The sequence below is a fragment of the Rhincodon typus genome, chromosome 30 (genome assembly GCF_021869965.1).
Source record: "Rhincodon typus isolate 14 chromosome 30, sRhiTyp1.1, whole genome shotgun sequence".
NCBI classification, from domain to species: Eukaryota; Metazoa; Chordata; class Chondrichthyes; order Orectolobiformes; family Rhincodontidae; genus Rhincodon; species Rhincodon typus.
In genome coordinates, this window is record NC_063361.1 from 7,976,180 (window position 1) to 7,987,613 (window position 11,434).

An 11,434-nucleotide genomic window follows, 5' to 3' on the forward strand; every position below is an offset into this window, starting at 1 on the left:
CCAGCTCATGCTAAACATTAGCCACAACTTTCCTCTTAATGATTGTGTAGAATTACATCTCCCTCAGTTTGAAAGCAACCTCACAGTTAACTCACAACAGTATAAAAGAATTACTATTACAGGAGCTGAGTACATAAAAGATTTGTGCTATTGTTAATACAAGTTCAGGCTGAATTTTCCATTTTTTTGGTAATTAGATGTGTGCTGTATCCCTAACTTTGTAGAAGCGCAGTGTGAATCTGAAGCATTTAATTCTACAGATATAAACGTCAGCTCATTACTGGGTTAGCTAAGTCTTGGAAGCTACACAAATGTAATTGCTAACCTGAGGAAGCAATGGGCAACATGAAATTCAGCCACAATTCTAATGCTTTTAGCAGTGATAGCATTCACCTGGAGAGCTCCAATTGCAAAAGATAAATTACAGATAAAGTAGCTGAATTATACATAAATGTATTGAAATACACAGAGAAAGAGAGAGAGAGAGAAAGAGAGAGAGAGAGAAAGAGAGAGAGAGAGAGAGAGAAAACAAAACATACAATTAGATCAAATGGATCCCACGCAGGAAAACTAGCCAGTTTGCACCAAATGCCAGTACAAATTCATCAGTTGGTTTAAGGCCAGCAACAATTAAAGAGTCTGCAACATTAAAACTTAAGAATAGACTCCCAAGGATGTCTGCAAGTAAACCATTGGTCAATTATTATTTTGGGTAACAGTTGCAACAATTCAGCCTTTCAAAACAACTCTGTTTTTCATGCAGCATCAACAGTGACAGTTGCAAGTTTGCTCTTTTATCTGTCTAGCTGTTTCCTCACTCAGATTCTATTTTCTCTTCTTTACTGGTTTTCATCTCCCAGATCTTCCTACCTTTTTCCTCTAACAGCTTTGTGTTTCTGTCTCCCCAAACACTACAGTAGTCCTTTGGAGTGCATATCGTTCTGTTGTGAACCAAGGCCAGTACTGCCTTACAGCAAGTCAGAGGGTGTGATGAGTGCGGCATGAGTAATGTCAGTATGTCTAACAACTGAAGTGCAGGATAACAGGGGGTGTCGGTAATACAGGTGATAAATTACCTAATGACAACTTTTATTTGACAACTTGGACTTAAGTACAGACTAAAAAGAAAAGGTTAGTCAATAATGTGCCCAAATCCTGAGATTATGAACCTGCCAGGTGTATCCGTTCATTCAGCTGACTAAAGGGGCATGTCTGTCGTTCATAATAACGTCTACATTGGGCGTGGTTCAGTTTGGGCTCCAGATGAGACAGGGCAAGACCCAAGTATAAGTCCTGGCCTAAACTGTGGTTTGGCAACACTTGAATAGTTGAGGTTGCTCCCTGAAGATGATAAAACTGTACGTGCGAAAGCATCGCCTCAGCGATTCATACCATCAAATTTCAGACTCCGGAGCTTGAATCAGTGAGACCCGTTTGATAGAAGATCCTTGATTTTGGTTTTTATAATAAGCTCAACTATATCACAGCACTCTTTAACCTTCCTCTTCCCTTCACACTGCCAGCTCAAAACTCTTGCTTGAATGTACAAACTGGCTACGTTGCCAGAATTCATTCTCTGAATAGTAACATTTTGCTTTTAAATGAAACAATGATTGCAGCACTTATTCTGCGCTTCAGCAGTATATTTCATTTCACTTCAACAACAAAATGTAAATATCTTCTCAAATGCTGTATAATATTTGTTGCGTGTGGTTTACTTTATGAATAGGGCTTTAAAGTATAGCTGCTTGGACATGCAACTTGTTTGGGGAGGGTGTGATACGTTTACTTTGCAAAGCAGTTTCCAATAACGTTAGATTGTTATGAATCACAACAATAAATATAACATTTGCTATTCTGATACTTGAATAATTACATTATTACTTGCTGTGATGGTGGTGGAGCTGATCGGTACTAAGGTCTCTTGCTCACCTTCTGCAGGAAAAGGACGATCCTTTCAATCATCTGTGTCCGCCGATCCTCCAGAGTGAACAATGTTCTTGGAGTCCGAATGAAGAGCTTAGTCTTCCCATAAGCCACATCATGCTGAAACCCGCAGCACTCTACTAGCTTCTTCACAGCCTCTTGATCAGATCGCATGTCATGATTTGGCCATGTGAACTCTGAAATCATCTTATACCTGTAAAGGTGGCGAGAAAAGAAGCACTTATTACTTACAAGGACAAGGATATGAAAACAGCAAAGAAACAAACGAACTTTAAAACAAATTATTTTCAAAAGGGACAGTTTTGCTGGTGAGGCTAATATTCATTGCCCCTAACACATTGGCCTTGAGGTGGTGGTGGTAAGTCACTTTCTTATATCGCTGCAACCCAAGCGCTGTAGGAACAGTGCTATAAGTTCCAAGTCAGGATGGTGTACAACTTGAAGGGGAAATTTTAGGTGGCAATGTCCCCATGCATCTGCTGTCCTCACTCCTCTACATGCTTGAAATCACACGTTTTGCAAGGTTTTATTAAAGTAGACCTGCCAAGTTGCTGCCATTCAGCTTGTTGATGGTACACACTGCTGCCAGTGTGCATCGGTGGTAGAGTGAGTAAACATGGTCCTGGATGATGTTGAGCTGTGTGTATTGTTGAAGCTGCACTGATCCAGGCAAGCGGAGAGTACTGTACCTGACTTGTGCTTCGTAGATAGTCGACAAACTTTGGGGAAGCACCAAGTGACTTACTCACTGCAGAATTTCTAGCATCTAACCTACTCTTGTAGCCAGGGTATTTATGTGGCGAGTCTGGTTCAAAATTATTTCAATGGTGACACACTGGACTTTGACATTACGAGACTCAGTGACCATAATGCCATTGAATGCCACGGGGTGACATATTCTCCCTTGTTGGGATGGTCATTATTTTGCATTTTGGAGATCCAAATGTTACTTGCCACTCATCAGCCCGAGGTTGTCTAGGTCTTGTCATATTGACCACTATCTGCTTTAGTGTATGAAGAGTTATGAGTGGTGTAGAACGTTGTGCAATCAGCAGCAAATTGGTCCACTTCTGATATTATAATAGAAGGAGAATCATTAATAAAGCAGCCAAAGATGTTTGGTATTAAGATACTCAGACTGAGGAACTCCTCCAGCAACATCCTGCAACAGAATCCAATCTTGCAGTAGAACCTCCTTTCCACTCTCTACCAATGTCATTGGTATCACCGTGGACAATGATGACTGGATACTTCCGCTCTCTCTTCAAGTTCCTTTCCAGCCCCAAGCTAGCACCTTTAACCCTGGCACTGGGTAGTTAATACAGCTGTATCAATTCCCCCCTAATTATACTGTCCACTACTAGCATGAACCTATTTCTTCCCCTCACTTGAATGGCTCCCTGCGATCAGTTTGTGCATCCTCCCTGCTGTCCCTAAATTTGACAACACGGCTTGCAAGAACCTGTAAGCATCAGACAATCGTGGGAGGTGAGGCAGCCGATATTGGAAGCCAATAGCCAGGGCTAAGCAATCCAACAACAAATAGATCAGATTTAAACCCTCCAGCGACACCACTACTCAGTAGTGAATCATAGAGGACAACCAACAGGGAGTGGCAGAAGATCCTCAATGATGAGGGAGCCTGGAACATCAGTGCGAAATGCAAAGCTGAACTATTTGCATCCATAATCAGCCAGAAGTATTGTGAGGAGATTCATCTTGGCCTCCTTCTGAGGTCCCCAGAATCACAAATGCCAGTCTTTCACCAAACAAAAGACAAAGAACTGTGGATGCAGGAGATCTGAAACAAAAACAGAAATTGCTGCAGCAACTCAGATGGTCTGACAACATCCGTGGATAGAAAGCAGAGTTAACATTTCAAGTCCAGTGACCCTTCCTCAGAACTGCTGAGTTTCTCCAGCAATTTCAGTTTTTGTAAGCCTTCCACCAATTTGATTCACTTCCCAAGACATCAAGAAATGGCTGAATGCATGTGTTACTGCAAAGGATTGGACCTGAAAAATATTCCAACAATTATATTGAAGACTTATGCTCCAGAACCAGCCATGTGCTAGTCAGTTCTGGCAGCTACCTGGGCAATGTACGCTCTGAGCACAAAAAGCAGGACAAATGCAAATGGATAATTATCGCCCTATCAGTGCACTCTCTCAGCAAAGTTGTGGAAGGGATCTTGATGATACTATTAAGCAACACTTGCAAGGGAATACATTACTTACTGATCCCAGTTTGGGATCCACCAAGGCCTCTTAGCTACTAATGTTATTACAGCCTTGGTCTAAACATTGAAAGAAGCGCTGATCTTTGGATGTGATATGACAGTAACAGCCCTTGTCATTCAAATGCTCCCTTGATGACTGCATTGTCAAGGAGCCCCAGCAAATCTGAAGTCAATGGGAATTACAGGGAAAATTCTCCACTGGTTGACATCACCCCTAGCACAAAGGAAGATGTTTGTGGTTGTCGGAGGTCACGTATTGCATCCACAGGACATCACTGTAAAATTTTCTGAGGGTAGTGTCCTAGACCAAACCATCCTCACCTGCTTCAATGATCTCCCCCCCCGCCCCCCATCATAAGGTCAGAGGTGGAGATATTTGTTGCTGATTGTGCAATCTTCATCACCATTCACAACATCTCAGATACTGAAGCAATCTATGCCCATATGTAGCAAGAAATGAATAACATCCAGGTTTGGGTTGATAAGTAGAAAGTAGCATTCAAGCAACACAAATGCCAGGAAATGACCATCTTCAACCAGAGAGAGAATCTAACCAATACTTCTTGCTGTTTAAAATGGCAGTACAATCACAGAATGTCCCACTACCAACATCCCGAAATTACCACTGACTAGAAATTGAACTGGACCAGCCACATAAATAGTGACTACAATAGCAAACTCACGGGAACACCACCACCTACAAGTTTCCCTTCAAGCCACACACCATCCTGACTTGGAATAATATTGCCATTTCTTCACTATCAATGGGTTAAAATCCTACAACACCTTCCTTGCCAGAGCTGAAAGTATCCTTACACCCCTAGGACTGCAGAGGTTCAAGGTGGTAGCTCACCACCACCTTCCCCAGGGCAATTAGGGACAGGTAATGAATGCTGGATGAACCAGCAACATTCACACTCCATGAACAAATAATACAGAGGTGACAATAGGCAGTGTACTTGGTAATCAATGGTAAGGAGAAATACAAAAAAAAAGTCTCTCTTGAACATACTAATGCTGAGAAGCACGACTTAAACAAAAAAAAAAGTATGTTGGGCAAGAACAAAAACAGACTCAAACTGTCATATAAGCTGCCAACTCACACACGGCAAATGTTGGCAAAGTACTGGAGGGTGGGATAACTCGTGGCCCCTCAGAATGTCTCCAGGGCATCAGGAGAAAAGACCCAAAAAATATGGTGAATTAATCCCAAAATTATTTCAGCATTTGTCCAAACCAGCAAGCTTCTTATTTAAACTCAGACAAAGTCAAAATAACAGCAAAAGAAGATATTAAGTGTGCACCTAAAAGAATTAGCTTGTGCTGCTTGCTGACTTGTGCAGACCATTCTCACTATAAACAAACAGACAAATTATTCCACGCTGTATTGGAACACATTGTTAATACATCCCAGCAGTCCAGGTCGTGCTGACGCAGAGCACCATCTGCTTCATTTTTTTTTGATTGTGAAGCATTCCCATAATAATTAACAGACTGGTACAGTGTATTTTGTCACATTAAGTGAACCTGCATTTTAGTAGCAGGCATTGTAAAAAGGGCAAACGATCGTCGAGTTTAGAATAGGTTTGCATGCGCTTGGGTGACAAAGGTCTGCATTAGCACAATGCTAAATAAAAAATATCCTAATATGCAGTGTGGAACTGCACAAACAAGTGCTTGTTAAATAAATCTAAACAAACAAAATGTATCTTTGCATTGATTTGGTTTGTATTTGGTCAAATGAACTTGAAACAGCAATGCAGAATTTCATTTCTGATGGTTATGAACAAAAAGAAAATGAATAGACTGTAGTGCATATAATGGGTGCTTAAGTTCTAATCAGTAAAACAGCAAACCCCTACTCATTTGTAGTAATGAAATAACAAATCCAGTTGCTAACAGCACATCAACTGCCCAGTCTGCACTTTCTGACTACCTCCCATAATGGTCAACAGTATGAACAGATGAAGTAGTCTTATGTGAATCAATCAACTACTGGTGCTGTTAACAACTGAAGTAGTTCTTTCATCATTGCAATCCAGTACAGCTTTATTGTTCACTATTTTGTTAATTTATGCAAGAGACCAGGCTGAAACATTTTGCAACCATTTTTAGCCAGATTTGCAAGTGGATGATCTAATGTAATTTTCTCTAGATGTCCTCAGCACATACAAGAACAGGAATTAGGAGCAGGAATTAGCCACAACTGCTCCACCAGTCGATAAGATCATGGCTGATCCCATTGTAACCTCAATTCCATGTTCCTCTCTGCTCCCCCATAAACCTCAATACCCTTTTCATTCAAAAATCTATCCAACTCCGCCCCCAATGCCCCTTCAGGTAGAGAATTTCACACACTAACAAATTCAGAAAAGACTGAAGTTCTGAAGAAGGGGCTGGCCCGAAACATTAACTCTGATTTCTCTCCACAGCTGCTGAGGTTTTCCAGCAATTTCCGTTTTTGTTTCGGATTTCCAGCACCCACAGTTCTTTTGCTTGTTTTCCCTTCAGAAAAGATTTCTCTTCATCTCAGTCTTAAATGAGAAACTGCTAATTGTTAAACTCTATCCCCAGGTTCTCAATTCCCACGAGAGATAACATCCTCTCACATCACCCCATCAAGCCCCTTCAGATTCAGCAAGGTATTGCGGGTACCAGTACTTGACCTATTCAATTCACCAAGTTATGTTAAGAAATGGCTGATGACCACGAACCCTGATAACATCCCGGCCATTGTACTGAAGTCATGTTTTTCAGCCTTAAAAAACCCTAGCTAAGTAGCTTGAATACAAATACAACACTGGCATCTACCTAACGTGGATAATTGCTTAAGGATACCCTGCCCAGAAAAGGCAGGACAAATACAATCCACTCAATGACAGCCCTATCAGCCTACTCGTGATCATCATGAAGGTGTCACTATCAAAGCTATTCAGTGGTACTTGCACAGCAGTAATTTGCTCACTGATCAGTTTGGGTTCCACCAAGTTCATCCAGCTCCCGATCTTATTATAATGTTGGTCTAAAAATGAACAAAAGAGCTGAACTCCAGAGGTGAAACAAGGGGGACTGGCCTGGACACCAAGGCCATATTTTACAAAGTGTGGCCTTAGAGAATCCAAGCTAAATTAAAGTCAAGGCGTGTCAGAGATAACTTCTCCACTAATTGCAATCATACCTAACACAAAGATCGATGGTTTTGTAGGTCAAACATTTCAGATCCAGCACATCAATGCGGGAGTTGATCAGGATAGTCTCCTAGGCCCAACCGTTTCATTTTTCTTTATCAATGACCTTCCCTTCATCATAAGGTCACAAGTGGGGATGTTTGCTGATGATTGCAGCATTCGGAACTCTTCAGATACTGAAACAGTCCTGGCCATACGCAGCAGGAGGTAGACAACATTCAAGTTTGGGCAGATAATTGACAAGTAACATTAACATAACAAAAGTGCCAGGCAATGATCATTTCCAACAAGAGAGAGTCTAACCACCTTCCCCTGACATTGTCATCACTAAATTCCTCAATATCATCTTGGGAATTACCACTGACCAGAAACCAACCATATAGAGAGAGTGTGACTACCTATACAGGTCAGAAGCCTGGAAATCTGGAGCGAGTAATAACTTCCTATGTCTCCAGAGTTGTGTCCCGTCTTCTTTGTGGAAGTCAAAAGTGTGATGAAATACTGTACTTTCCAATTGTCTGAATCAACACAGATTCAACAACACTCGAAGCTCAACACTATCCTGAATAAATCAGCCCGCCTGATCTGCTTCCTACTCACCACCTCAAACAGTCACTTCCTCCAGTGACACACAAGAAACAGGAGCATGCACCATACAATCCACTCTGCAGCAACAGCAGCTTCCAAAACTGCAAACCTCCACCATGTAGCGGGACAAGGACAGCAGTCACGTGGGAACACCACCAGATGCAAGTTCCCCTCCAGCCGCACATCATAGTGACTCAGAACTGTAACACCATTCCTTCACTGTGGCCAAATCAAAATCATGGAATTCCCTTTCTCATGGCAATGTGCCCCAGATGGACTGCTTACCACCACCTTAAAGATAGTTATGAAGGGAAACAAATGCAGGCCCTTTCAATCATGGCCATATCTCATTAAAAAAATTACAGGAGTCAAGCAGGAAATGAAAACTTCTAGCAGTGGAAACTTTTGACTGCCTGCCGAATTTGAGGAAAGTGCACACAACTGAATATGGATCTTCTCCCGAGATGAAGGGCAATTTTACATCAGTAAATACTCAACCACACATTATATTTAGCGTACTTCGAATGTTAAGTTCCACTTTTCCAAATGATTTCAATGCTAATGACAAATGTTAGTGCCATTTGTGAGAAATAAGGGGCCATTTGTGATCAATGTGAATGGCCTAAGTGGGGATCTGTACAATCAGAAGCACTTGTCATGCCAGGTTAAGGATTATCTTTCAGGATCTCCCAGTGGGTTCAGTTTTTATAATATGTAGTTTATAATACCCAGCTGGAAGGACTCCGATTCGATCTCAGCTGGTTCAGACAGGACAGTACCAATACTACAATTAGTTCCCAGGATTAGGGAAAGTAATGCTGACAATGATGTTTTAGAAAATTGGACTGAAGTTTATATATAGAGCTGTATGCAAGCTCACTTAGATTTTCCAGAAGGGGTTGGAGGGGTGGTTATCTCCTGTCAGAAAAGTTGGAGGGTTGAATAGCCTGACCTAACATGAATCAAAATGGGAAGATTATCTTGCATTTCAAGTCAGGATTAAAAACAATCCGACATCCATACGGGGGAGGACCGACTGAATAAATATGAGAGAGATACAGCAGGCCAAGGACTGACCTTCTCCTTATATATTCTTTAATTTTAATTTACAGTGTGTTTAGTGGAGGGGTAGGAACATAAGGATGAATGCGTTTTGTATTTCACAGGCCACCATTACCCATTCTGTCAAAGCATAGAGCCTCATTTTCACATTTCTAGAGAGACACTACTCTTAATCTTTAACACATAGTATTTAATTTTAATAGACATTTACAGTCCTCCTGAAAATTATGTTTATATTCCATAAGCTTGCCACACATTGTTACATTTAGAAAGTCAATTTGTAACAATTATGCAATCTGAAGATACAAAAGGAAAGAATACTTATCACAGGACTTTGCAGATCCAGATCACTGTCTCTGTCAGAAAGTGCATATTGTGACTATCAACCTAAATATGGTTGTAATGGCTTAACCATCTGTCAACACTCTTGATGAAAGGCGTTTCAAGTGAGGTACTGGAACCTGTTTACACTTTTGTAAAGAGGGTCAAATTATCAGGGCAGATTATATAAACGTGAATATAGAAGTAGATGAATGATCAAATCAAGGTGTTTAAAATATTAAATGTATTCAATACAGAGGGTGTCATAAACAAGTGCACATAAGAAATGTACTATTTAAGAGTGGAACCAGAAAACAGATGTCAAGCTGAAACATGGAATTTGCTCCCCAAAAAAAAATGCTGTGAACGATGTGGCATGTGGAGCTTTCAAAATTGAGATCAACAGATCTTTGTTAGGCAAGGCCTTTTGGTTTGTTCTAAAAAAGTAAATTCTTGGGAAACTGATATCACAAGCATGATCAATATGTTTTGTCCATTCCTCCCAGATGCTTACAGTGCATAACCTTTTTGATCTGCGGGAGCTCACGTAGAGTTAATACTCCCAGAAGACTATTTGGTCAGGATCTAGGAATTTAACACAGTGATTAAACAGCAACGTTATATGTCCACTATGGTGTGGTGCGCAGGAAGGGAAATGGCCATTCCCCTACACCTGCTGCCCATGCTGCTGTAGGTTGTGGGTTTGGAAAGCATCAAGGGTTTAGGAGAATGTGAGAATAAACAGAGTTGCAGTGTAGATCAGTTATCATCTAACTGAATGGCAGGGCAAGCCAGAGGTGAGGAATGACTACATATTAACCCGTGAAATTGCATGCAGGACAGATGGGAAATAACTGGGTAAAAATAAAGTCAAAGAGGCCTGTCACTTCTCTTTAATGATTAAAATATGACTTTGCTAATGATTACTGTTTACAATTCACTGATTTTCTAATATAACCATTCATGTTCCAACTGCAGTGCACTGGCGCTTTTCAGGTTCAAAAAATGGCATGTCAACTGGGAGAAAGAAGGATTGGGCCAATATCCGGTGTCTCCTTCTGGGACTGATTATCTTCATCTGTTGAGAGTGGATGTGATGGGGCAGTCAAGAAGCAAGGGACATCATCTTAAAATGAGAGCTTTGTAATTAAGAAGGATACTAACTCCCAAATCCTTGTAGATGCAAGTAACAATTGATTTAAGCTTGATTGGTTTTTATTGGCGCCATGAGCCTTCATAGTCACAGCTAAAGTGAATCAATGAAGTTGAATATATCTCTACAAGAGCTCCTCAAGGTAATATCCTCGACTCAACTTTCTTCAGCTGCTACATTACCTTTCTCCATCATAAGGTCAGAATTGGGGATGTCTGCTGATGACTGTGCAACATTCAGAACTATTCATAATTCCTCAGATACTGAACCATCCATGCCCAAATGCAGCAAGACCTGGACAACATTTAGTAAAACGCAATAAGTAGTACTTTGCCAGGCAATGACCACCTCCAACAAGCAAAAATCTAACTATCACCCCTTGACATTCAATGGTATTACCATCACTGAATACCCCACTACCAGCATCCTTGAGGGGGTTATCATTAACCAGTACAGGAAATAGACCAGCCATATGCGTACACTGACTACTAAAGCTGGTCATAGGCTAGGAATTCTGTAATAAGTAACTCACCCTGCTTTCTCTTCAAAGCTTGTCCACCATCGAGAAGGCCCAAGTCAGGATTGTGATAGAATACTCCTGACTTGCTTGGATGAGTGGAGCCACAACACTCCAGAAACTTGACATCAACCAGAACATGAGACAACAAGGTGCAGAGCTGGATGAACACAGCAGGCCAAGCAGCATCATAGGAGCAAAAAGGCTGACGTTTCGGGCCCAGACCCTTCATCAGAAATGGGGGAGGGGAAGGGGGTTCTGAAATAAATAGGGAGAGAGGGGGAGGCGGATAGAAGACGGATAGAGGAGAAGATAGGTGGAGAGGAAACTGACAGGTCGAAGAGGCGGGGATGGAGCCAGTAAAGGTGAGTGTAGGTGGGGAGTTAGGGAGGGGATAGGTCAGTCCAGGGAGGACGGAC

General features: G+C 41.4%; 1 protein-coding gene across 1 annotated transcript in view; it reads right to left on the bottom strand.

The window, feature by feature from the left end:
• Positions 1-11,434, bottom strand: part of myo1d (myosin 1D) — a 420,078-nt gene that overhangs the window by 222,768 nt on the left and 185,876 nt on the right. Inside the window, exon 16 of the mRNA XM_048614719.1 lies at positions 1,933-2,140. Within this exon, the coding sequence (XP_048470676.1) occupies positions 1,933-2,140 (208 nt within the window). The remainder of the gene's footprint in view (positions 1-1,932; positions 2,141-11,434) is intronic.